The 26,807-nt window shown below is 33.9% G+C and overlaps 3 protein-coding genes, 1 long non-coding RNA gene and 1 pseudogene across 4 annotated transcripts; 4 read left to right on the top strand and 1 right to left on the bottom strand.

Moving 5' to 3' along the window:
• The first annotated feature begins 4,359 nt into the window (after window positions 1-4,359).
• LOC105158082 (uncharacterized) lies at window positions 4,360-5,610 on the top strand. Its single transcript, XM_011074709.3, has one exon. The coding sequence runs from the start codon at window positions 4,601-4,603 to the stop codon at window positions 5,480-5,482; it is 882 nt and encodes a 293-aa protein (XP_011073011.1). The 5' UTR covers window positions 4,360-4,600; the 3' UTR covers window positions 5,483-5,610.
• A 5,394-nt stretch (window positions 5,611-11,004) lies between these two features.
• Window positions 11,005-15,027, top strand: LOC105158126 (putative late blight resistance protein homolog R1A-3). Its single transcript, XM_011074764.3, is given in 3 exon segments — window positions 11,005-13,458; window positions 13,460-13,858; window positions 14,476-15,027. Coding segments are annotated over 2 exon segments (2,661 nt in total). The 5' UTR covers window positions 11,005-11,137; the 3' UTR covers window positions 13,800-13,858; window positions 14,476-15,027.
• Window positions 15,028-16,726: 1,699 nt separating this feature from the next.
• LOC105158125 (dirigent protein 22 pseudogene) lies at window positions 16,727-17,523 on the bottom strand (annotated as a pseudogene).
• A 4,018-nt stretch (window positions 17,524-21,541) lies between these two features.
• On the top strand, window positions 21,542-24,920 carry MLS (malate synthase). The gene is made up of 4 exons (XM_011074708.3): window positions 21,542-22,092; window positions 23,020-23,345; window positions 23,434-23,764; window positions 24,140-24,920. Exons 1-4 carry the CDS (start codon window positions 21,700-21,702, stop codon window positions 24,794-24,796), a joined length of 1,707 nt encoding a protein of 568 aa, XP_011073010.2. The 5' UTR covers window positions 21,542-21,699; the 3' UTR covers window positions 24,797-24,920.
• A 1,243-nt stretch (window positions 24,921-26,163) lies between these two features.
• Window positions 26,164-26,792, top strand: LOC110011757 (uncharacterized). The gene is made up of 2 exons (XR_002286837.2): window positions 26,164-26,367; window positions 26,458-26,792. It is a non-coding gene; the product is annotated as an uncharacterized LOC110011757 (long non-coding RNA).
• The last annotated feature ends 15 nt before the right edge of the window (window positions 26,793-26,807 follow it).

Here is a 26,807-nt window from a genome sequence, read left to right as displayed (position 1 = left end):
CAATTTTTAATCCATTTAAAAATACATTCAACTTTCATTTCGTAAGATTTTTAGAATGCAAATTCAAGTAATTTTATCAGTTCCACATATTATTGAGCTTCACTCATTTAAATTTCTTACGTATTTGTTCACTTTTTAAAGTCTAACTTAATTTAGAGTTGTCACTATGAATATAATACTAAAAAGCTCTGGTAAAGTTTTTTAAAACATCATCAAATACGTAAAAAAAATAAATAAAGATTAATAATACATGTGTAGCCAATTTGAGAATTTTAAATGACAAGTAAAACTGGTAGATTGATTTATTAAAAAATTATAAATTCAATGATTTAAAGTAACGTACAGATGAATATGAAGTTTAGAGAGTATTAAATTTTACTCATCCTATGATATTTTACAGTCCATATCCAAAATATTTATTTCAACAAGTATCATCAGTTCGAGTTTAGATCTAATATAAATATATTGCGTCCGAATTTGAGTGTTAGCTATTATAATACACGTGGGCCTGGTATTGCCCGCCCATTGATAAATAGATTTAATTCTGACCTATGTCACTGTGTAACAAAAAAATAATATTTAGTGATAATTATAAAATTATAACTAAAAGTATCATACTAAATGATATTTCTTATCTCATCACAATAATTACTAGTAACACCATGAAACCTATTATTATAGCAAAATAAAATTTTGTAACCAAACAACAAAAGAATTAAAAAAGAAAATGAGACCATATCTATTAATTAGTTGGAGTGAAGTGTTGAAACATGATTGGATTGGATGCATGAGTTTTAAATAATGGGGGAAGAGACAGGTCCTTATCTAAATTTGGGAAGCAAGAGAGAGTGACAATATCAAGAACAGAGGTCTTACTTTTCTGCTGTAGTTATCCCATCTTCTTCCCCTTCTTAATCTAACATCATTGATTAAATAAAATGTAATGAATTAATGTGTGGTGTACAGATGCTTATGGGTGGTATGTCCGAATTCATTTGAAATTTATGTTCGGATAAACTTTTACATTTAGTTAATTAAACTTTGGGAACGTAAAGATTTTTATATAAGTTTCATTGTATTTTTAGTTATGTCATTATTATTATTTTTTTAATATTTTGGTCCTATAAGAGTTGGAAATAGTCCTCCACCTTTCTAAACTTTGCGATTTTTTGAAAAATTTGGTTGGAATCTCAAAGTTGGTTGGAAAGTTTCATCAATTCAGGCGGCTGTGAAATGCTGGTAAAATTTTATCCTAAAATTGAGAAATTAAGAAAGGTGAAGGGCTATTTTGCAAACCTCATAAATTATAGGATTCAAGTGTCAAATAATTATAATTATAAGACTAAAAATCAATTAAAAACCTATATATATATATATATATATATACCTGAAGGAAGCGGATCGGCCCAAAAAGTGTGGAAGTGTACTCTTGATCTGTTTTGAACGTTTGGTGTATAAAATAACAAATACATGCCAAGAATTGAAAGAAAATCGAGGGATTATAGAAAATAAACTGAAACCTCACCATTGTTGTTTCTTCGTTCTGCTTCTTGTGTTGACTCCTCTACAACCGGATTCGTTGACCACAAGATTTTTGTGTTGAGATTCTCCAAAGGTGTCCACTCCAATTATTGAGGATCACTTCCTTCTTGTTCTAGCAAGACAAGAAGCAAAACTTTAGAGAGTTGATAAGTGTTTTAACCTAGTCTCAACACACTAGGACTCACTTAGCTTATCCATACTCTCCTACCTCTTAACTAACTAAACCCTAGCCGATTTTTGGCTTTACAAAGCTGATAAATTCTGTCATACACCTTCCCACAAGAGAAGTCAATTCTCTTTGATCTAGACAATGACAACGTTTGACTGCAATAGTGTGAAAAATTGCAATTTATGTCCTACAACTTACACTGTTGTGATTTTAATCTCATTGTTTTACCCCTCACCACATTCAATCCCATAAGTGTAGAAAAAAATTGCAATTTACATCCCACTCATATTTTCCATTAGATTCTTGACGAAAGGATGAACGTGCTCCGTTAACTTAACTAACGTTTGACTGCAATATTATGAAATTACAATTTACGTCCCATAACTTACACCATTTGTGATTTTGGTTCCATTACACTGTAAGTTGTGGGACGTAAATAGCTATTTTCCAAACTATTGCAGTCAAACGTTGGTTAAGTTAACACGCGTTCCTTCCATCAAGAATCTAATGAAAAATGAGCGGGACATAAATTACAATTTTTTTGACACTTATGGAATTAATGTGGTGAAGGGTAAAATAGTGGAATCAAAATCGCAAACGGTGTAAGCTATGGAACATAAATTATAATTTTTACGATCTCTTTACTTGTATGACTTAGGTGTCTCGTATTTCTCAAAAAAGTGATTTGATTGATGGGATTTGGCATGAGATCGATCATATTAATGAGATTGATATTCAAATATTTCTTTTTAGAATGTATTGATTTAACTCCATAAGCGGGACCAAGTATGTTGCCGCAAGAAGTCCATATTTCTTCTGGAGAATCTCCTAATTGTTTCAAAGCAACTAGAAAGAGATTCTTTAACTAGAAAAAATTTGGTGCAGATGTAGGATACCTATCCAAAAGTTTTCGCAAATCAATCATATATGATGGAATCATCAAAGATTTAACCTTTTCGAACTGTGTCTGGAATTTTTGGTGCAATCCCTCGGGAATTAAGATAATTAAATTTTACTAAAATGATTTCATTAGCTCCCAAGGTGTTGTAAAATAAATGAGATTTGCGACATCTTTTAGTATATTAGATATTTTGATAAGTTTGAGCTAAAAGCGACAACCCTATTATGCATGTAGAACTGAAAATAATATTTCCCTTATAAGATGACGACAAATTAACATTAATAGGATAAGTAGATATAATAAAATTTAAAATCTCCAAGGATCAATATATATGATGATGCCACCACTACGTTTTTTGTATTGGTTTAAGGCATACCCTTCTATCAAATTGGTATTAAATTGGCTGGCTCACGAGCAGGTAAATAAGAAAATTATTTTTCAATTAAATTAATAGACCCAGGGCAAGCCCATCATCAGCCCGCCACATCATCAAACTACTAAGCGGACACATCATTCATATTGCTACACTTCACTTTAAAATATCTATAGCAAACTCCCAGCGGTTTGGTGGCAAGCTTACTGATGACCAGTAGCTGACCGACACCCCAAATATTCGGACAAACTGGGCAAGATTCAGTCAAACTATCATAACTTTTTCAAGATAAGTACAAATTGTAAGATTGTTTTTCTGTTATTTAGCTAACTTGTACAGCTATCCAGTGGCATCGAATTCACCTTAACTACTCTCTGAATTCTGCTCTACAAAGGTCCATATATAGAAGTTCTACGCAATCACTTGGTAACATCTATTCACACACTCAAACTCTTATCTTTCTCTTGATTTTGCAGCTACTTTTGGCTCACATTTTGTACTCCACACGAATTATATCACTCTTATCATCGTACTTTAACATTATCCTCATATCATTTTAAGTTTTTCCTTCATTTCTTTCAGTCAAATTTTATTAACTTAAGAATCAGAATGCTAATTTTTGTTTTGTAGATTGGTCTCCCATTAATTTTAAATTTTTTTCTGAAGATTCTTCAATTCTTGTAGTGAAATTGAAATTCGCTTACGCATGAATATATTTGAAAGAAAATATTTGAAGGAGATTTATGTAATTTTTCAACTTTGATGTTGATATTCTCAAATTTTGTCAATGAAACTAATGATTAGATATAGTAAATGACAATAAAAGCTAAAAAAGTTGATGTGGTTTTCTTTTAAAAAAAAATTAAAACTGTCTATCTATAAGAAAATTCTAATTTAGATTAAATTTAATCAAATTAAAATCTATTATGTAGCAGGTATAATATACTTCTCATATAAAATATACAAAAAAAATAATTCATCACATAATATTTATAAAACATTTGCAAGCTATAAAATTAAATTTATTTCAATCGGACCTAATTTAAATAAAAAAAAAAAGATTCTATATTTAAATCAATATTCAACAAAAAATTGTTGCAATTATCCAAACAATTAAGATGGCCATGAATATATGGCAATATAGGTGACGACGGCTATCCTTTTCCAGGAAATTATCACAAACAATCACACCCAATGTCATCTACTGTTCTCTACTTTGCCTTTGAAGCCAAACAAGACTCTGAAAGTTTCTAACTCCCACATCATCCACCCACCCACGTGGCGCAGTCCCACATGAACCCGCTCACACTTCAAATCTCATTCGAACACGCACACCTCATTCTGGAAGTTCCACCGCCGTATATGAGGTCCCGACCGTAGACCCCTACGCGCCACTCACCCCCTTCTCATTGGCAGCTCCCCCTACCTCCTCTCATTGGCTACCTCCACCTCCAACCACCTCTCTCACACGCGTTAACATTGAAACACACTCTTCGCTCGTGCCAGCACCTCCTGCCCATGCTGTATAAATCAACCTCCACTGGTTATCCAGTTCTTGGGTGTGAGTTGTTTTCTCATTTTTGGATGGTTGCAGAGTTAGTCAGAGAACATACTAATGGACCGAAGGGCAGGAGGAGGGTGCTGTATAGCAAGATACGCTGGTGGCGGGTACGATGTGTCTAAGGTGGACAGGATAATGCAGAGATTTCGTCCCATAGCTCCGAAACCAGCCGCAGGTGGTGGCTCTCTTTCCGCCGACTCCTCCACGTCGGAAAGAGGCGTCCCCTCTGTCAGAACTGGGCGTGGGAAAAGAAGGTGTGGTGCTACGGGTAGTAATGTGAAGAGGGGTCGTAGCAGAAGGAAAAATACTTCACCGAGGAAAAGTCGCTCCGGCGGATCGGTTTCTGATGGAGATGAGATTGGTAAAACGCTTCCGTTACTTCCGGAGAACCCTGACTTGAATCCGAAGAGACAGTCGAAAGAGGGTTTTCCTCTGTGGCTGAGCTTTGGAGATGATGGTCACGTGGGTTCGGGGGTGGGTCACGTGAGGTTGCAGGCTCCGACGGTGGCGATGGGCCGGCGGGTGGTGGTGGACTCTTGGGTTATGGTGGAATCCGTGACGGAGACGTGGGTGGCGGATTGTTACGGGTGGTACAGCCTAGGGCGTACAGACGAGGAGAAGGTGATGAGTTTGCATGCCGACGCGTGTCCAGGGTTTGTAGCGGACGGCCAGAACAGGGTGAGGTGGATAAACTCTGCGTACAAGAGGATGGTGGGGGCGGGAGAGGAGGAGGAAGTGGTGGCGCAGGTGGTGGAGGAGGAGGAGAAGGTGGCGGAGCTGCCGATGGGTTGCGCGGGTTTCACGTGCCGGGTGAGGGTGGTCACGTGCGGGAAGGAGAAGAACTCGCAAACGGTGCCGTGCGATGTGTGGAGAATGGGGCGTGGAGGGTTTGCATGGAGGCTTGATACAACGGCTGCCCTCTCTTTGGGTCGTTAGATTAATTAATTATGGATGAGGATTACGCTTTAATTAATTTATCTATGGTTGTTGTTTTTTGGTTGGATTAAGCTTTCATTTATTAACTCTAATCCCTTATGAAATTCAATATCCTCCATATTATTTTATTTTGCTATTTTTTATTTTAGTTTCATCACTTCTATTTTAATTTTTTTGACGAAATTGAGCTCCATAATTAAGAGATTATAAATTTGAGCTGAATCAATATATGTAATTATTTACTTTAATAATAGTTATTAGTTTATTATTTAGTTATAGTGATACATATTGATGATATAATTAAAATTAATGTATATTAATTGGTAATAAAAATTTATGATGGAATTATAACTCATTTATTAAAAAAATCTTGATACTTAGGGTGGTGGAAAGTAATTTAGTTTAGGTCCAAATAATAGCAATAACAGTTCTTTTTTGATTTGGTTGCAATAATATAAGTTTTACCCTTTATGGATTAATTCCGATATATATATATAATATATATATTTACTATGGAATAGCAGTGTGGGATGCGCCACTTAAAATGCACAAGAGGTTTTGCATTAAAAGGATTTCTCATTGTTTGTTTGGACAAAAAAAAATGTTAAAATAGGTGATCACAAGTCAATTAAATTGGTTGTTTTGAAAATTATTCCTAAATCTATGTTAAAGTAATATTATTCAAATGAATAGAGTAAGTATTCGTCATTGGCACAAGTGTTTTGTTGTGCTTACTATTTATATTGAATGACATTTCAATGTCATAATAAATTCCCATAAATTGAAAGGTTAAACCAATAGAGTTGGGTTGCTCATAGGTTAACAGTTATGAAAGCAATTTTTCATGATTTGTTTCAAAGTTTCAAGTTAAGGATCTCGAGACAGGGTATCGAGAATCTTATAAAAACTGTCACTAAGTACTGCATGAATATGGTTGAAAGACTGAGTTGAAGAAAATGGTGCATTAGATATCATAACATTTACATAGTACTGAAACAAAAACCTTAAAAAAAATATCATTTCGACCCATATAGGACTGGACAATGGTAAGCACACGGGCTTAAGAGCACAGTAAAATGTCTGCCTTCTTCTTCTTGTACATGCTGATCAAGGAGGCCCCTATGATAAACGATGCTGGCTTCTGCAATATTGACTACCCGATTGACCATGTTTTTGGTCGACTTCTCCTTCAAGTGGGATAAGTCCCAAAAGCACAATTAGGCAACCGCAATGTGGTGAACAAAAGACATATCCATATATCCTCGTCGATGAAAAGCAACACTCAAGAAAACTTGATTTAAATAGGTGAGACAAACCATAATTAGCCTTTCCGTGTAAAACACATTTGATTTCTTTACGAGAATTATTAATATTAAATAATTTTTCTCTAAAAGAATTTAAATTTTTAAACAATTTTACCGTCTAACACTGTATCAAAGTCAAGCTCAAGAAATATTAGGTTCGAAACCCAGTCATTCATTTATAAAATAAAAATGCTTTGCAAGCAAGATTTGCATGTGAAGGGACGTATTAAAAGAATTAATATTAAAAACATTCTCTTCTCTAACAATTAGAGGTTTTAAACGAGGTGGTCTTTTAATTAACATATACTATATTACAAGGAATTTAACATAGAATTTGCAGCTCGTGGATGGTTCGTCGTTGTGTTCCTTGTTCCTTGGATTGTTCGTACTATTTTGTCTCTGAGAAAAACCAATTTTGTTTGAAATGGTTATGCATCATTAACCTTAATTATGTACTCATGATCTTTGCAATAAAGCCATCTAGCTAGAATTCTACTGTTTTTTGCCATCAACATTAATTGTTCAATACAATGGCAAAATTAAGCAGAGATATATATTTTCAAAATATGCATAAAATTAATTATGATTCTTCATGCTTAAGATCTGATGACTAGAATTTAGGGTGCCTTCAGGTATGATATCATCGAGAAATTAAGAAAGAAAAATTAACAATGGTACAACAAAATATTGAATAATAATTAAATATTAATTTAAATAAAATTAATACGGGCAATGCTTTCTCATTTTTATTATTCAAAATACATTAGTTTTTTGTGCAACCCTATAAAAAATCTTAAGTAGAAGTTTTGCAAGTTTAATAGCTGGCTTGACTTGATGGAGAGAAAGGAGAGCCTGTTACGTACTATCGGACATGAATTGTACTTGCAATTTTGTAAAGGACAGAAGGTATTTGTATAATTAGGCCTAACGCCACGTGGTGTCGTAATAGTTTTACCAGTGGCTTATCAAAGGTTGTGCACCGTTGTGTACATGATAATATTCTTCGTGTGTTTTTTTTCTCTATGAGCTTGTTTTAAAATAAAAAAACTCACCAAAAAAGTCCTACATTACTCTCATTACAACTGAAAAGAGAACCCGATCAGAAGTCGTGGGAGTATATAATGAGGAAGATAGCAAGCCTTATTATTTTGAGTCAAGAAACGAGAGAGAGAGAGAAGAAAACTTTACAAGGCATATGATCCCAAACCATAAATATAAACATACAAGAGTCATGGGCTCCGTGATCATCCATCCATACATTACATAATATAAATCCCATGTAATAGTATAATCCATTATATCCAGTATCATAAAATTAATTATCTGAAGAAAACACAAGCTCGAAAAATTTGCAATCAAAAGGATGATCGAATTACAACGGGCTCTCTTCATGAGATTTATCGTAATTACAAATACTTTCTCAGTTTTTGAAAAGTTACAAATACCCTAGCAAATACTCCCCCACAATAGGCTATGACAAAAAGTATTTATTAGAGTATTTGTAATTTCAAGAGAATATTTATAACTTTCAAAAACAATGAGATATTTATAATTATAATAAACTACAAAAGTGCATGTTGTATTTATCCTATTTCTTGTCACCTCCAAATTTTAACAGGTCATAATGAAAAATTGACCTAATTGACTGAGTTTTTAAACAACTTTTTAGCATCTAACGTTAATTGATAATTTAAAAATTGATGTTATCTATGGTTGATATGCACCTGATTCAAATAAAATAAGTTGTGAGACGTAAATTATAATTTTTCGTCCACAGGGAATATATGACATTAAATCCCAACTAATAAGATGTTAGTGTTGTATTAAATGATAACACCCACGCTCCAAATTGATCATTTTTTTTAAATTATATACAAATTATTTATTGTATAATTAATTTAAATTCGACCAAACTCAATTTGGTCTCAATTTTCCACTCTACTACTAACATAAAGTATATGAAGTGGGTGGAAAGAGCTGATGAGGGCCATCCATAAGCCCCCAGTTACGACCTGAAATAGGACTATTTTTATATTATCTGTTGTTTTCTTTTAAACTCTAATTCTATATTTCTTTGCTAGAAAAACTGCTAACCAAAGACTAGAGTTTGCATTGTGTTCAGCTTCCATAATTGAATATTGACAAAAATTGCAATTTTTATTCGTTAGGTATAGGAGAATTTGGTATCAAGTTTGGCTAAAAATTTATAAATTGACAGAAAATTTACGAATTATATGCACAACACATACATTTATCTAGCTAATTTATGAATTTCAATTAGGATTGTCCCCAAATTGCCAATTCTTTTAATTGTCAGATCAAATTCAAAATTAATTTTGATCAATATTGTCTTCTCTATACTAGATATTGTGTTATATTTAGATAGGTTAAATTGTATTTATTGCCCTGTATATCGAGGGAGTGGGGGGACTGTAATTTAGAACTTTAGCTGTATTGGTGGCAAATTATAACCCATAATTTTATAAGTTTTAGCAAATAGAGAATTTTATAATTCGCCAAAATCGGTTGACATGGACGAAATTCGGGTTTTCCAAATTAGAATTTTTATTTTTATAAATCAGAATGTAAAAAACTTCAATTTTACTATGTTATTACATAGTCTTTTATAGAAACACTATTTTTACTTTTGCGAAATTGATTTTAATACAAAACCATGTACAATAATTAGTGAACAAGACGTGTAAATTTTTAATTTAAAGGATTAATTTTATATGGCATAATTTAATTGGCGAAATTTAGACCCATTGACGTTAGAGGTTATAGGTCTGAACCCTGTTTTATTCGTGGAAATATTATTTCTACTGAGTAATATGTCTGTTGTTTCTACTGAATAGTAGGTGGTGGTGCTTACCACAAGAAAATATAGTATTAGTGACAAGTTATCAAGTGACTGTTTTAAAGTTGTCACTAAAGATATATATTAAGTGATAATAATTTTGATCTTGTCACTATATAATTATTAGTGACAAAAATTGTATACAAAAGTGTCACTGGATACAATTAGTGACACAACTATAGTGGCAACTTAATAGAATGACAACTATTATTTGTTGTCACTAGATCACTATAGATGAGTTACTGATTGTTTTAGTGAGAACTTTGGGCACAGTATTTTGTCACTAGGTCTTGCTAAAAATAATTTTTACAAAATAACAGTAATTATTAAAATCATAAAAATTATTATTGTGACAAAATAAACATTCTTGTTACTAAATATATATATAATTAGTAACAATATTAAAATTATCACTGATTCTTTTTCGTCACTCATTTTTTTATTTTTTTGTAGTGTCTATACCTATTATAATGGGGGTGTTTGCATTAATTTTTATGATAAATTACAACGTGCTCTCCTGAAATTTGTCATAATTACAAATACCTTATCGTTATTTGAAAAATTATTAATACCCTCTGGAATTAGTTGTTGTCTAACAACTGTTTCTTAGAATGTGTTTTCATGAACAGGTATTTATCCAACAATTGTTAATTCTTGTGGGGGTATTCGTAATTTTTCGAATAATAAGAAAATAATTGTAATTATGGCAAATCTTAGGATAGTCAATTGTAATTTACCCTAATTTTTTTATTATGGTTTTTCTTTTAGGTTTTTTTTTTCATCTTTCAGGTTTTTCTTATGGTTCTTTTATTTTTATTTTTTATTTAAAATGATCAATTAGTATATTAATTGAAATAACTCGATTATAATTGTTTTTATAAGTATCAATATCTAATAAAGACAAAAACAATGTAAATTGTAGGTGTTGGTATGATTTAATGTATTTGATATTATTGCACAGCAGAACTATTGTAATAATTTGTTATATATTGATATATGATATGAATAATTGTAATTAATTTATTTTAATTAATAATAATAATTTATCGCTCCTATTTAAAAAAAATTATGTGTCTGCATGTTAGTGTTGTATCAAATTACAACTTAATTAAACTAATAAATGACACAACATCAAAGGGGCTGGTCAAGGTGTTTCTCTTAGATTCCGCAGCTACAAACATTAAAATATACGAAAACAACATTAAAATATACGAAAACAACATTAAAATATACGAAGTAGGCGGGAAGAGTTTGTCATGGCCTTAAGTAGGACGACTTGAATATTAATTTCTTTCCTAGAAAAACTGCTAGTTAAAGATTTGTGTTTACATTGATGATGTTTTGATTTAGTGAACGAGGAGTTGGATAAACAAGTTTGAGGTCATGAGTTGAAGTTTGATTTAATTAATCTCTCTCTCTCTTGCTCTTCTTGTTCAAAGATTGTCTGCTGAATCCAGTCAAAAGATTAGCTGAAGTTTGAGCGATATATGAAGAATGGCTTATGCTGCTCTGATTTCAGTAGGCGAAATACTAGAGCAGATCCTGAATCTTGATGAATACTTGAGCATGAGCCTAGTTGAGGAACAAAAGGTTAAAGATCTTCGGGGAAACATTACTTTCTGTCAGATTTTTCTTGAAGAATATTCACAAAATGGTGGTGAAACAGTTGAGAGTTTGGAAATTCGGATCAGAGACGCAGCGTACAAAGCAGCAGATATGATTGAATCTCGAATTTCGAATCAGTTTGTTTCAGAATCAGCAAGTCCTGGAGAATGGAGGCTTCCGAAGCAAATGATTTCTGCCCTCAACAACATGATTCCTGCACGCCATCATGATCAAGATTTGCAGTTGGTATTACAGGAAATTGATTTGATTGTGGAAGAGGTGATGATGTATATGAACAGCTGCAGAGTCTATGACTGCCAACGCAGTGCTGCTTCTCCTATTAGTTCATCCCAACGTGCCAACAGCAGCAAAGTCAGGATGGTGGGATTGGATGATGACTTGATGCAAATAAAGGCTCGGCTTTGTGGCGGATCGTCTCAACTCCAAACCATCTCAATTGTTGGGATGGGAGGAATTGGTAAGACTACGCTAGCTAAAAACATCTTTGATGATGCATCTCTTGGGTACTACTTCGACATACGGGCCTGGATGACTGTGTCGCAGAACTACCATGTTCGCGATATCCTACTAGGCCTTCTTGGTAGCATGAAAATGTTAGGTGACGACATGGATCAAGAAAGCAATACAAAATTAGCTGTGCATCTACACAAATGCTTAAAACGCAGAAGGTATCTCGTTGTGTTGGATGATATGTGGGATACCAAGGCTTGGAGTGAGATGAGAAATTTTTTTCCAGATGATGTTAATGGTAGTCGAGTTTTGTTGACTACTAGACTGTCGGAACTTGCTGTTTATGCCAACTCCTGCCCCCCAATTCATCAGTTGCGACTTCTTGATCATTATCAGAGTTGGATACTGCTCACTGAAATTCTGTTTCCAGGGAAAAGTTGCCCTCCTCAGTTAGAAAATATGGGAAAGAAAATTGCACAAAGTTGCAGGGGACTTCCACTTGCTATCTGTTTGGTTGCAGGACTCCTTGCGGAAGACAAAAACAGAATAGATCACTGGAAGAATATTGGGGAAAATATTGCTGAAAATTTAAATATGGCAGCTACCAGATATGAGGAGCAATTATCAAAGATATTCTCTTTGAGTTATAACCACTTGCCTCATCACCTGAGAGCATGTTTCCTATATTTGGGAGTTTTCCCGGAAGACTACCAGATCCGTGTATCCCAGCTCAGTAAGTTATGGGCAGCTGAGGGATTCCTAAGACCTGTCAGTCATAAAAGTTTTCAAGAGATTGCAGATGACTGCATAGAGGATCTTGCTAACAGAAGTCTTATACTAGTTCACAAATGGAAGTACAACGGAAGGATCAAAACATGTAGTCTTCATGATATTTTAAGGGACCTCTGTGTGAGGAAAGCTAGAGAAGAGAAGTTTCTTGATCATGTCACGGAGAGGTATACCAACGGTTTTCCAGATAGCCTAAAGATTCAGCGTCGATTGAGTATTCATACTGATGTTGTGGATGATGATGACGACTTGCTCGACTCACCTGCCCGTTCACTTCTATACTTCTGTCCCTATGGCAGCGCATTGTCATATTTCCATTTCCATTTCAGGCTGCTGAAGGTCCTGGATGCCGCTAGAGTATATTTTGACGAGTTGCCTCTCGAAATTTTACAACTAGTCCATCTGAGGTACATCGCTTTCACCCTAAACTGCAGGGGTTATTGCACATTTCCTTCATCAATACTGAAACTTCATCATCTTCAGACCTTAATTGTTCATAGAGGGCCGTCACTTAGACCGTTCATAGATGCATTTTGCATCCCAGTTGAAATATGGAAAATGCCACAATTAAGCAACATTAGCGTGTTCTACACGAGCTTCTTAGCCGATCCTTCAAGCCTAAACTTTGACAGGAGAACTCCTTGTCTTGTGAACCTACAAACTCTTTCTTACATAACAAACTTCAACTTCAGCAAGAAGGCGGTCAGAATGATGCAAAAGCTGAAGAAACTGAACGTTTATTATGGCGCTGTCACCCTTGCAAGAAGATCTGACTATGGCCTCAACAATCTTGTCCACTTACGTCAACTTGAAAAACTGCGCTTCAGTTATCGCCGTTCTGTGTCCTGCAACGTCCCAACGCCCATATTTGCTTTCCCTCGAACGCTGAAGAAGCTGACTTTATCAGATTGTCGATTTCCATGGGACCACATGACCGTTGTTGGTTCCTTGCCCCAATCTTGAAGTGCTCAAACTATTATGGTATGCGTTCTCTGGTAGAGAGTGGCAACCAGTTGTAGGAGAATTCTCTCAACTCAAATACCTGGCAATTCACACCACAGACCTGGAGTGTTGGAAAGCCGAAAGCACAAATTTCCCAAGGCTTGAGCACCTCCGCCTTGAAAATTGCTCGAGACTAGAAAGGATCCCAACTGATCTAGGTGAAATACTAACACTTGAACTAATCGAGTTGCGAAGCTGTAGCTCCTCGGCCGTGGATTCAGCAAAGGAAATACTGGAGGAACAACAGAACCAGGGAAATGAGTCTCTTCAAGTTAGTTTCTATTCTTGAGGAAAGCTAGACCCTTCGCTGATTGTTTTTTGCACTTGCAGTTTTTCTTCCACCAAAAGGTAAAGAGTATATAGATCCTTAGCACAAAACACTGTCGCATCTGCTTATGCCTTCTGTTCTAAGTGCTCTTCATATATCTCTGCATGCTCTAGCTTTAGTTGTTAATGAGAGTAGTAAAAAGGAAAGCCCCTAAGTGTTTAGTTTCTTTTGTCACTCAACTATTAACAAGAAAACTATAGCAAATACAAATCAATCAAGGTTTCACAACTGCCATTAGCCGTCGATTCTGCAGGTGTGGCAAATATTTTGGCTATGACTAAAAACCATAACGACTATTGATTAAATATAGTAAAAATTTAATTTTTTTGCTGTAGTTAATAGTATTTGATCCACCATAATTTTTAAATCGTGATCATTGTAGCGAAAACTCAGAACCTTTGGCTTGAGATTTTGTGCTCATGCAGATTCATCAGTCACATATATTACTATTCTTGCATGATGTACTAACCCATAGTCTCAGATCCATTTGAAATACACGAGACGGAAAATGTAGCCTTAATTTCTGTTGTTTTCCCGATAATTTAAGTTTGAAAAGTGATCTCGTTTTTTCCTAAGTCCTTGCTGGTATCTGTGTTCTTCTTCCCATGTACTAAGTCTCCACTGTTCTGCACTACAGCCTGATCGGATCTAAATTGCTTGGCACAAGGTTTCTGAATGACATATACCGGTAATAATCCCAGCAAAATCCAAGAAAGAAGGTGTAAAATGTTGCTGAAGAGGAAGAGTTGGAGAATGGGAAATTGAACAACTCCCCGACTAATTCAGTCCAAAAACAAGATCCCATGACCGACTTTACAATGTTCCTGTGTGTATAAACGGAAATTTTGGAGAGATCCCGTATGGAAAAGTTGTCAAGAATTCATATGTTCTTTCTTTCTTTTTGTTGGGGTTGGGGTTGGCAACTCAAAACAATATGGATTTCTAATAATCTTGATTTAGAACTCAACTTTATGTTGTGTAGTATAGGCTTAAATGCAGTTTTCATCCGGTATTTTTTGCATTTTGGTATTTAGTATTTTATCCTTTTAGAATAGCAAGTAAGTACTATAATTTTTTTATTTTTCATCATTTTTGTTTTTCAATCGCAGAAGTTTGCAAATGTTGTCGGAAAAAAAATATGTATCCTAGACGTGCTTATATTAATTTGAGCTTTGTTCTCGTTGATCAATTTCTGCTATCATGAAAGCAAAGTTATGGTTCTTGTTTTTTACATATTGATTTTTAGGTTTTTTTTTTTATATATTTTTAGAGTAGTAAATATGTCGTCTAACTTTAATTTTCATGATTTTGGTCGGTTAAATTGACCAAATAGAAACAAAAGCCCGAAATTAAAAAAGCAAGTGTGGGGAACATGCTGTTTTCTAACAATATTTGCAAATTCCGGTAGCATAAGGACCAAAATCATGCATGTAAAATGAAAATGTTACAGGAACTATTTTCAATCATAAAATGATAAAGGACTAAAATGCAAAATTATAAATAGTACGAGACGAAAATTGCATTTATTCCGTGTAGTATAATTTTAAGCTAATGTTCCAGATTAATTTAATTTTCAATCGAAGTTTATGGCCCCATTATCATAATGATTTGATTGTATTTTTATAAGATTTAATAAGTATTTGACCATCATATTTTATATATTTGTGTGGCCTATTTGTAATTTGAACTATTATAACATTATGAGTTTTTACTAGGCATTTTATGTTTTATAACAGTCAAAATCTTTATAACTATATAGGGCCACTACCTTTGTTCATTCAACACATTGACATTGAGTTAAAGTTTTCATATGAGATTTATCAATACTTTTACCTCCAACAACTGTTTAGGAGTTTTGGCGACGTGACTGTGAATTGGTTTTTAATCTACTTGTAGTTGTGCACACGTAATGAGACATTGATAAGAGTTAATGGAGTTTTATCTTGGAGTCACAATTAGCCATTAAAAACTGCATGTTGGGTGCTTTATGGAAACGACAAGTATCGTAATTTTTCATAGGTACAACTTTTCTAATTTCTTAAATTTTATTTCATTATTATATGAAATCATCATATTGATATTCTCTATGTAAAATTATTTTGAAAATATAATTATAAACATAAATCGCACAATATCCACAACAAGATGAAAAAAAAATACAAATAATAGTGTTTTAGATAAATTAATACGTATTTGCATATTACATCATTTACCTAATTCAATATAGTTAAATTTGTTGTATCACAGAAATAATCAAGGTATCTGCTAACTCCAGAGGGTACCGAAGGTGTTCGGAGCAGATGTATGAACGTACTCCAAAAAACCAGGATAACCTACAAGAGAGAAACATGCTATAACAAAGCCGGATGGGATTCCAACGATGGTTCCCAGACGCTCAAGTTACTTAGAAGCCGGAGGTGGAGAGCCATATTTATATGTGCTGGTGGATTGTACAATTTCATATACACCCTTAAATCTAACCATGATCACAGGGCGCAACGGGTCGTACATATCCGGTGGATAATGACAGGAAGTGGTCCAGGAGATCAAAACTGTCACTCTGAAAAGTGCGCGCAGCACTAGCAGTACTATTTTGACATTTTGTTTTCAATGCTCAGAGGTCTCCAGAGACGTTCAAATATCACTTATATCCTGAATGCTTCAAGGTCCGTCCTTAATTCCAGGGTACTTTTGAGAGTTAATTTCCGTCAATTCTAACGTCTTATTATATTATAAATATCTGTAGTAGGGTGTGTAAAGATCCCCACATCAAATTTATATATATTTTTATTGTCTTTATAAACGGACCCCAATCCAAATTAGTGAACAAAAAATAATTAGTATTAAATAATTACATCACACTTATAATAATATATTCATCAGTCGTCCATTTCTCCTTACACAAACATAAACGAGGCCCCATCATTCAAATTTATTATAAGCAATTATAGGAAGAAAATATTGCATAAAAATGTAGCTAGCCCACATAGTTATTCTTTTATGCAAAAATTCAAACAAACAAAACTAGGAATTATTCAATATGCATCACATAAACATTATACTCAACTGTGGCATCTCCCGTCTTAAGATCAAGTGTATGCGTTCTGGCCTGAGCGTAGCCACGAGCAAACCGAAAAAGCCCACTTCCTCCAATCACCGGCATCTCCCTCACCTTATGGAAAGCAGCATTTCTCCCTACCACTGTGATCGTGCTACCGTTATACTTTCCTGCCATCAACACAAAGTTCATGGTCATTAATAGACCAAGCTCTTCTTGAGAGGCCGATGCGTATAACCCTTGTGCTTTTCCAACAAGTTTGGAGCTCGGTTCGGGCCCTAGGGTTAGTGGGTCGTCCATCATGTTAATCTGTCCGAAGCTATAGGGGGTGCGCGGCTTGACGACTTGTACTGCTGTGGGGACCCGACCACTGACGATATCGTGAAGGTATACACGAAAATGGCTGAGTTTTTCTTTAATGGGCTTTGATTGGTTCAGTTCGACCAGAAAATCATCTACTTCGGCAGTGGCTTGGTAGAGGATGGAAGAGAGGAGGATGGAGATGGTGAGATTGCTAAAGAATGAAATCGGAAGAGTAGTAGCCATGGTTGCTAGCTACTACCAAGTTTCTTGTGATGTTCAATATACATAGATTTATGAACGTATGCATCTACATATATATGTATGTATGGGCGCGGTGGAGATGTTGATGGCCTATACTGGAGTAGTTGGTTTCCTGAATCACTAAGGAAATTGAAGGATGTACATTTGAGATATGTTTAGTTTATAATGGGGTGTTTGCATTAATTTTTAAGATAAATTACAATGTATTTTTCTAAAATTTATTATAATTATAAATATTTTATTATTATTTAAAAAATTATAAATTTTTTTAGAATTAGTTGTTGTCTAACAACTACTTCCTACAGTGTGCTGTAATGAGAAGGTATTTGTGAGAAAATCATTAATTTTAATGAGGATATTTGTAATTTTTTAAATAATAAGGGGATAATTATGATTGCGGTAAATTTTAGGACAACCCATGCAACTTACCCTATTTTCATATTTTTATAAGTTAAACAAAAGTGAAAATTAAGATTGTTTAAAAGTGAAAGTGGAGAAAAAGGTGAGATTGGAATGTGTAGAAAATTAATATTTACAATTAATTTCTCAATAAATTATAGAAATTAGTAAATAGCTGCTTATAATTTTTAATTTAAATAATTTAAAAGCTAAAATTTTAGATCAGTAATGTTCGTTTCAATTTATTTTCATCAATAAACTGATAAATAATTTTCGTGTTTTCGTCCTTTTAATTTCTTTTTTATTTTTCTATTTTTGGGTGGTTCTTATTTTCGTGGTACACTTCTCTGCATCAGTCACTACGATCGCTTGTTGTGTATATACATATCGATAATGAAATTTTGGATGAATTAAGTAGATTTAAAGCATCAAATTTTTGGATGAAACTGAGATTACCAAAGTTGGTGCTCTTTACCATCATGTCATACTTACTCATCATTTATTTTACTTTTTTATTTTATAAATTAAGTGTGAAAATATTAAATAATAGAATAAATTATAGTCACCTATTTTAAACTTGACATAATTATAAATGTCTCTTTGAGATTTAAAAAATTACAAATACTCATATAATTTTAACAACGAGCGTATTCTGTTAATCTCCTTTAAGTATTCGTCAAATTTTATGATGAACTGACCGAAATGTCTTTTAAGATCTTGAGTTATAATTTTATAGGGAAAAATGCAATTTACCCCCATGTGATATGAAAAATGAGTAAAAGAACCCCTATGGAAAAAAAATTAGCAAATTATCCCCTATCTAAACCATTTATAGGAGGTAATTTGCTTAATATTTCAAAACATAGGGGTTAATATAAAAAAATTGAGTTTTCGTTATACTATAAATAACCGTGGTTTAAAAACTGTGATAAATCAATACTATTAACTACAGTTAAATAAAATCAAAGTAAAAAATTTAAATTTTTACACAATCAATCAATATTTGGGAGTAACTACTTTTTCGTCCCATAAAATAAGGGTAGAATTTTTTTTTGGTATCATAACTATGGCAGGTGACGCTTTTAGTCACATAAAACTCAAAATCACGCCTTTTTAGTCCCAAAAATGTGATTTTGAGACTTCTTAGTCCCAAAATTAGAACGTCTTTTTAGTCTCAAACAACGTCTTTTTAGTTCCAAAATCAAACACAGATGACTTTTTGGAACTAAAAAAATACATTATTATGAGTTTTACTTGACTAAAAGCGATATCTGCATAGTTATGGTACTAAAACAAACCCTACCCTTATTTTATGGACTAAAAAACTATTTTGTCATCAACATTTGCCATGATTTTTTGACATAATCAATGTTTTGGTCACACTTACAGAAACTACGACTCATGACCGTTCCAAAGCCGTAGTTGATTTGTATTACGATTTTCTTCTTGTACTCTATAGTAATTAACTATAGCGGAAAATCAAACTTTTTCTAGGAGGGTAATTTACTAATTCTTTTTTCACATAATTTTTTATTCATTTTACATATCACAAGGGAGTAAATTACATTAAACCCTAATTTTATACGGACTAATATATGTGCCCTATATTTTATACGGACTAATATAAGCGAATCGGGGACAAATATGGATTTTTTTTCTGATTATTTTTGTTAATATCAGCTAATTGATGAATTTTAACTAATGAAGATATTTATTTGACAGATTAGAGCAAACATCAAAGGTAGATACAATTTTTCAAATCACACGATATGTGTAAATCCACCAAACTTCAGAGAATGGGAGTATAATTTATCTCTTTATTTTAACCATATAAATATATATATATATATATATTAAATATTTAATTAATTTTTACCACCTACAAAAGTTTGAATTAGGGTAGTTTGTTGTCAATTCGCACGTGTTGAGACACGAAAAGTAATATCGTGGACCAATTAAAATTCATCCTAATATTGTTCCGCCATGAAAGGTTGAAAAGTCACATATCACTCCATTGCCACCCGAGGTAATTTTACATGGCCCAATACCACATTTGTCACTTATCATTCTATTGGCATCCAAAATAATTTTGTATTATCTATACATGGCCCACTAATTTTAGTAATCTAATTTTTATTATTTGGTGCATATTGTAATTCAATAGAGTGGAGTTTTAAAACATGATCAAATTGATTGGATATTTATATTGAGTATGATAATCGAGAGCAAAACAAACCAACAGAACCAGTAGCACAGAAAAGAAGAAGACCTCGATGACAGCTTCAACAGTACACTTGTAGAACTGACTGACATTATTAAATTTGTTATTATCACAAATTTTATAATTCTTTTGTTCTTATACTTTTTTATTTGTATGTAAACTTTGAATTTATTAGTTAAAAATTACTTAAATATCTAATAATATTTTTTAGTTATAAAAAAATTAAATGAAAATTAATAAACACAATTATTAGTTATTATAATTAATAAATTAAATTTTTAATTATTTTATACTCATACTTATTATTATTAAATATGATTAAGTGAAAAAAATTTTAAAAAGTGTAACGATTCATGCATTTTTAAGAAGAAAAAAATTGAGTTGTTAGTACTTAGTAGTATTAGCAATTCACTCTATTCTTACAACTATATCCAAATTATGGTGTAATTGTAAATTTTTATTTTTATTATGATATATATAAATAAACCTATTTCTAAGAAAAAATTGTATTTTTGATCCCACAATTTATAGATTTATCGTGTTTAGTCCCATATGATAAGTATTATAGTATTGTTGGTCTTATAAGATAAACTTGTAACACATTTGGTCCCATAGTATATAAAGTTGTGGCAGATTTTCCCATAAAATATAAAGTTGTTTACATCTTATGGGATCAAATGCGGCACATTTTTTATCTTATCAGACCAAATATATCAAAATTTTATCTTATTAAACTAAAAATATTATATTTATCTTAAAAGGCCAAATATACTAAACTCGTAAATTATAAGAATAAAAATGTAACACATCGTATCTATGGGACTATGTGTTTGAATTCGTATCTTCGCATTTTTCGAAATAAAATAAAACACACTCAATTTTATTTTTGTGTTTTTACACCGCGTGTTTTTCTGTTTTTCAACTTTCTATATATAATATATATATAATATAAAACAGACATGATTTGATAATAAACAGTAATCTTTGTCTCTAAAAAATACAACATTAAATATAAAATATTTATATATATACATATTTATATATAAAAATATATACAAATATAATGATTTGACAATGAACAGTGATTTTTGTCTCCCAAATTCCAACATCAAACTTACACCACTTATTTAAAAATATTTTAAATTATCCCAAAATACAAATACAAATATATCATCTATTTTAAACACATATTTACTTATCTCAATTTTTTTCTATCTATTTTCAAAATACAGAACAAAACACTAAAACACAAATTCAAACACAATATTAATTTTCCCCATTCCCTATCTTGCAACAAGTCCAATATTATCAATCAAGAAATCCACCCATAATAATGTATTGGCGAGACACTTGGCACAGACCCCCAACATACTGCAGCTCCCGAGGCAGGCACATTATTCAAAACCAAAGCCCATATCTCTTAACATTATCATCACTATACCAAACAAGCTGACGCACATCACTCCAATTCATCGTTTCTCTATTCTTAGACCATACCGATAACAATTTTCATGCCTATCCCATGCCCCCCACCCCACCTCTTTATATAATTCGCTCGCCTCCCCACCTTCTTCATTATTTTACAGTGTATCAAGAAGAAAAAGTTCTTGATCGTCAAAATGGTGGGTTTTGAGACCTTTCTTGAAGCTCCTTCCAAGGAAATGAAAGGTGTTGTGGGGTACGACGTGCCTGAGGGTGTCGACATCAGGGGAAGATATGACCCGGACTTTGCAAGAATTCTGACCAAGGATGCTGTCCAGTTTGTGGCTGGTCTGCAGAGGGAGTTCAGGAGCCATATCAAGTATGCAATGGAGTGCAGAAAGGAGGCTAAGATGAGGTACAACAATGGGGCGCTGCCGGGATTTGATCCGGCCACAAAGTACGTCAGAGAAGGGGAGTGGGTTTGCGCAGCGCCGCCCCCCGCGGTGGCTGATCGGCGGGTGGAAATCACGGGGCCGGTGGAGAGGAAGATGATCATTAATGCACTCAATTCTGGAGCCAAAGTTTTCATGGTACGTACATAAGACTATCATGAGTGGCCGGAACTCGTATGCTTTGATCGTAGAGTGCGAATATGAAACACAATGATGATTCAATCTGTAGTGACGATTCACTGTCATTCCTAAGTCAAAATCTTCTTTGAGGTTTCTAAGTACTGTGAGTTCGTGTTATTCTGATGGGAGTTTCGTATAATTATGTCAACTAAACTGTATATTTTTATTAATTAAATTCTTACATTAGATTAATGTTTAATAGTAATCATGCATATTTTATCTTCTTTTTATGCTAAGATTGTTGTTTTCAAAAGTTTGGGCACTGTTTATCTTTTTTTTAAAGGTATTTTTCCTTATTTTTTTAGATAGAGAAAGAAAAATAGGGATATGTACGTGGGTTTTCTGTACCTTTGATAGATTTATTTTATATATTATACTAATATGAAATAAATAAAGATAAACTAAAATACATTAAATTGTACTTTTTTAAAATAAAGATAGATATCCTAATAATTTTGACTATCTACTATTGAGAATCTAAAGATATTGATGGTATTATTATGAAAATAAAATACTTGATTTATCTGACTCCCTTTCAAGAGGCAAGGGATATTATTAGGCAACTTATGTTGGAGTAGTTCAGATGAAAATAAATCTGTCCCATATGATTGGAATAAGACAAATGCAAGCAATTAAAATTGGTCGCATCGCAAATGAGCAAATTACCCCCTAAAAAAATAGCAATTTAGCTCTTTATGCTTTTTCAAATGCAGTAATTTATGGCTTATGATATAAAAAATGAAGTAATTTACCTCTAAGAGGGGAAAAGTGCTATTTTTTTGGTTCGTAAAGCGGTAATTTACTCATATGTAATATCAAAGGAGGTTTGCATTAAAGAATATCATGAAGCACATAAAATGGAACCTGAAATTGACAATGTTACAGGCTGATTTTGAGGATGCACTCTCACCAAGTTGGGAGAACCTGATGCGAGGACAAGTGAACTTAAGGGATGCTGTTAATGGGAATATAAGCTTCCATGACAAGGCCAGAAATAGAGTTTACAAGCTTAATGAACAGACGGCTAAGCTTTTCGTCCGCCCCAGAGGCTGGCACCTGCCGGAGGCTCACATCTTCATTGACGGTGAGCCCGCCACCGGTTGCCTGGTCGACTTTGGCCTCTATTTCTTCCACAATTGGTCAGCGTTTCGCAAGACTCAAGGGGAAGGCTTCGGGCCCTTTTTCTACCTCCCGAAAATGGAACACTCGAGGTATGATAGAGTTCAATGTTTTGATAACTCTAAATTATTATATTTACATGAACTAAGGAAAACTAACGAGTGCATGGAATTTGGACAGAGAAGCTAGGATATGGAACAGTGTGTTTGAGAGGGCAGAAAGAATGGCTGGAATAGAAAAGGGGAGCATAAGAGCCACTGTGCTGATTGAAACTCTTCCTGCAGTGTTTCAAATGGATGAAATTCTGTACGAGCTTAGAGATCATTCGGTTGGCTTGAACTGTGGTAGATGGGATTACATTTTCAGCTACGTCAAGACGTTCCAGGCTCACCCTGATCGCCTTCTGCCTGACAGAGTTCTCGTTGGCATGACTCAGCATTTCATGAGAAGTTACTCTGACTTGCTCATTAGGACCTGTCACAGGCGCGGAGTCCATGCCATGGGAGGAATGGTACGTATCGTTACTATTGTACATACATGGACATTTTAACTTTGTAGATGTACTATTTGCATTTAAGAATTTTCAACTCACTGTCCCTCGATAGCAATGTACTTAGCTGCTAAATCAACCGATATGGATAAGTTATGCATCACAGATTAGTAGGAAGTATGTTGTGTAGATGTTCAAGAATTTACACAGGAACTCGGTATAATCAAGCTCTTCTCTTGCAGCCTTTGGGTTAGTTGTATACGGAGTATTTATGATATTCCCAGATTAGAAACAAACTCTGAGCGGCACGGAGCTGTTAGTAATATTGGTTTGGATGGAGCATATCATATTCTTGACTTCTTGTTGATAAAAAACTTTGATGACTTGTTTCAACAGGCGGCTCAGATTCCTATAAGGGATGATCCGAAAGCAAATGAGGCAGCTCTAGATTTGGTTAGGAAGGATAAACTGAGAGAAGTGAGAGCAGGGCATGACGGGACTTGGGCAGCACACCCTGGACTAATCCCAGCTATCATGGAAGTCTTCAACAACAACATGGGCAACAAAGCCAACCAAATCCAGTCCGTGAAACGTGAAGACGCAGCCAACCTGACTGAGGAAGACCTCCTCCAGATCCCAAGGGGCGTACGGACCATGGACGGCCTCCGCCTCAACACAAGGGTTGGCATCCAGTACGTGGCTGCATGGCTCACCGGCTCTGGATCTGTTCCCCTCTACAACCTCATGGAGGACGCTGCAACAGCTGAAATAAGCCGAGTGCAGAACTGGCAATGGCTGAAATATGGTGTGGAATTGGATGGAGACGGCCTCGGCGTGAAGGTGACTCGAGACCTCTTCGGGAGAGTCGTTGAAGAGGAAATGAGGAGGATTGAGAGAGAGGTTGGGAAGGATAAATTCCAGAAGGGAATGTACAAAGAGGCATGCAAGATTTTCACAAGGCAATGCACAACACCAGTGTTGGATGATTTTCTGACCCTTGATGCCTACAACCATATTGTGATCCATCATCCCAAGGGATCCTCCAGGCTCTAAACAATTTCATGCCTGGGAGATCAATTTCCTACGTTGTGATTTCTACTCCACTGTATCACCTGTTTGTTTATGTGTGTGCTCTACTGTTTGCTGCAAATAAATCATAATGTCCGGTTTTAATACAGTTGAGATCTTTCCTATGCGTAGATGGTCTTTTATGTTGCGGTGGAAACGATTTGCTCTATCACATTCTCAACAAGAGATGTCATATGAATCATTTTATACATACATGGTTAATAAATGTATGATTGGTTTTAGGTAAATTACATCGTATTCCCGTGAGGTCTGAAATAATTATGTAATATAATTATATAATTTCTGAACTGTGAGGTGGAAATAGTAAATTTACTTGAAATTTTATTGTTTTTCAAGAAGTATGAAAAATTAAAAATAAAAAATTGATGTTGGACGGATATTATTACAAAAAATAGAAGTAAAAAGTTTGATGTTCGATAGTAATTATTATAAAAAAAAAAAAAAAAAGAGTTTTACTCCCAATGTCCAAAAAGACATTTTGGGCAATAAATATAGAATTTGTGCAATCTTAATGGGAGCTAAGAAATGGGAATAATTATTTGAAACAGGAATGAATTAATTTTCAACGAGTTTATGTCTTTTTGAACGAGTTTCTGACAGGCAAATAGCCGCCCTTGTCGGTAGTGTTGGAAAATCTTTTGTGACGGACGAAACAAATTCGTCACAAATTTGATGCAGACTTGTGATGTATTTTTAGATCATCCCAAATGTTGTTCGATGGGTGGATAATAGTTCAAACATATTTGCATGATCTGTGTTGCAAAGTTTGGAACGGATACATTTTTTAGTTATGCAACGCCTTTTCTCATGAACTCTGTCTCAAACTTGTCAAAACTTTTCTGACTGTTTTCCTTCAAAAACACCCAATGGACGGGGCAAAATTAAGACGCATTTCGCTGCGGCATATATTGAGACGGTTTTTTCTTACATCTATTGTGTCTCATTTTGCCACGGTATATTTTGAGACGATTTTTGTAGAATCTGCCGTGCGTATTATGTGCCTTTTTTGCAGGGATTTTGTTTTTTCAGATGATTTTTTTATTTATATCTTGTTACAAAATTTGTGTCAAAATCCGCCACGAAATATATATTTTCTAAAAATTATTTTTTATCTCATTTTTTTTTATATTTGAATTATTTGAATTTATTTAATTTTTTATATTTTACTTTTAAATTAATTTCATTTTTAGTATTTTGATGAATTAATTTAAATTTATTTTATTTTAAATTAATTTTTTCAAAATTAATTTTGACAATTAAAATTAATACTTCTTATTGTAATACTTTATTTGAATTTGAATTTATAAATTTATTTTATTCTAAATCCTATAAAGAAATATTAAATAAATTGGAGTGCAATTAAATATTAAAAAAGTAGAATTAATATATATGAATTAAAAAATAGTACCAAAATACAAATTACATTAAAAAAATTCTAATCTAAAGCGGCTTCCAGGTCTTGCTCATCACCGAGCTCCTTAGTTGTGGTTGGCTTATCTACTAGAGGCTGGGGAGGCTCAGCGTTGGAGGAATGGGTAAGTGCGTCATCATATTCATCATCATCTTTCCATCCTCGATTCACGGTCCTTCAGTTCAACAGTATCTAAATCTTGAGTTTGTGGCAGTGATTGTGGCGGTGATGCGGTCCTCTATGATGGTCCCACAGTCGACGCGCGCCTCTGTGCCCAGACCGAATACATGGACCTTATTTCGATTGCAGACTATCGAGATCCATAGTTGTTGCCCGGTCTAAGCCACAGAGCCTGCTGAAGAAGCAAGAAGCTCTTGCTCATGACGGGTGCCTAGAGCTATCGGTCCTCCAGCAACTTTTAGAAGATCTCTAAATAAAAAAGAATTAATTAGTGAAAAACAAACAACAAGTGTTACTTTTTTATGTCCTTATCACTACTTGCACTGCCCTCGATCCATTCTAATTAGTGTTGACTTTCTTGTTGTAGCATTTGAAGAAGAGCTC

This window comes from Sesamum indicum, linkage group LG3 (assembly GCF_026168435.1).
Source record: "Sesamum indicum cultivar Baizhima isolate 11 linkage group LG3, ASM2616843v1, whole genome shotgun sequence".
In the NCBI taxonomy this organism is placed as follows: domain Eukaryota; kingdom Viridiplantae; phylum Streptophyta; class Magnoliopsida; order Lamiales; family Pedaliaceae; genus Sesamum; species Sesamum indicum.
Note: the sequence above shows the minus strand (reverse complement) of the source record. Positions and strands in the feature narration are given on the sequence as shown.

Bases quoted from the DNA above. Each gene is read 5' to 3' on its own strand.
- MLS (XM_011074708.3), top strand. From the start codon at position 21,700: ATGGTGGGTTTTGAGACCTTTCTTGAAGCTCCTTCCAAGGAAATGAAA. The intron at 22,093-23,019 runs GTACGTACATAA...ACAATGTTACAG, and splicing joins CTGGAGCCAAAGTTTTCATG to GCTGATTTTGAGGATGCACT. The intron at 23,346-23,433 runs GTATGATAGAGT...GAATTTGGACAG, and splicing joins CCGAAAATGGAACACTCGAG to AGAAGCTAGGATATGGAACA.
- LOC105158082 (XM_011074709.3), top strand. From the start codon at position 4,601: ATGGACCGAAGGGCAGGAGGAGGGTGCTGTATAGCAAGATACGCTGGT.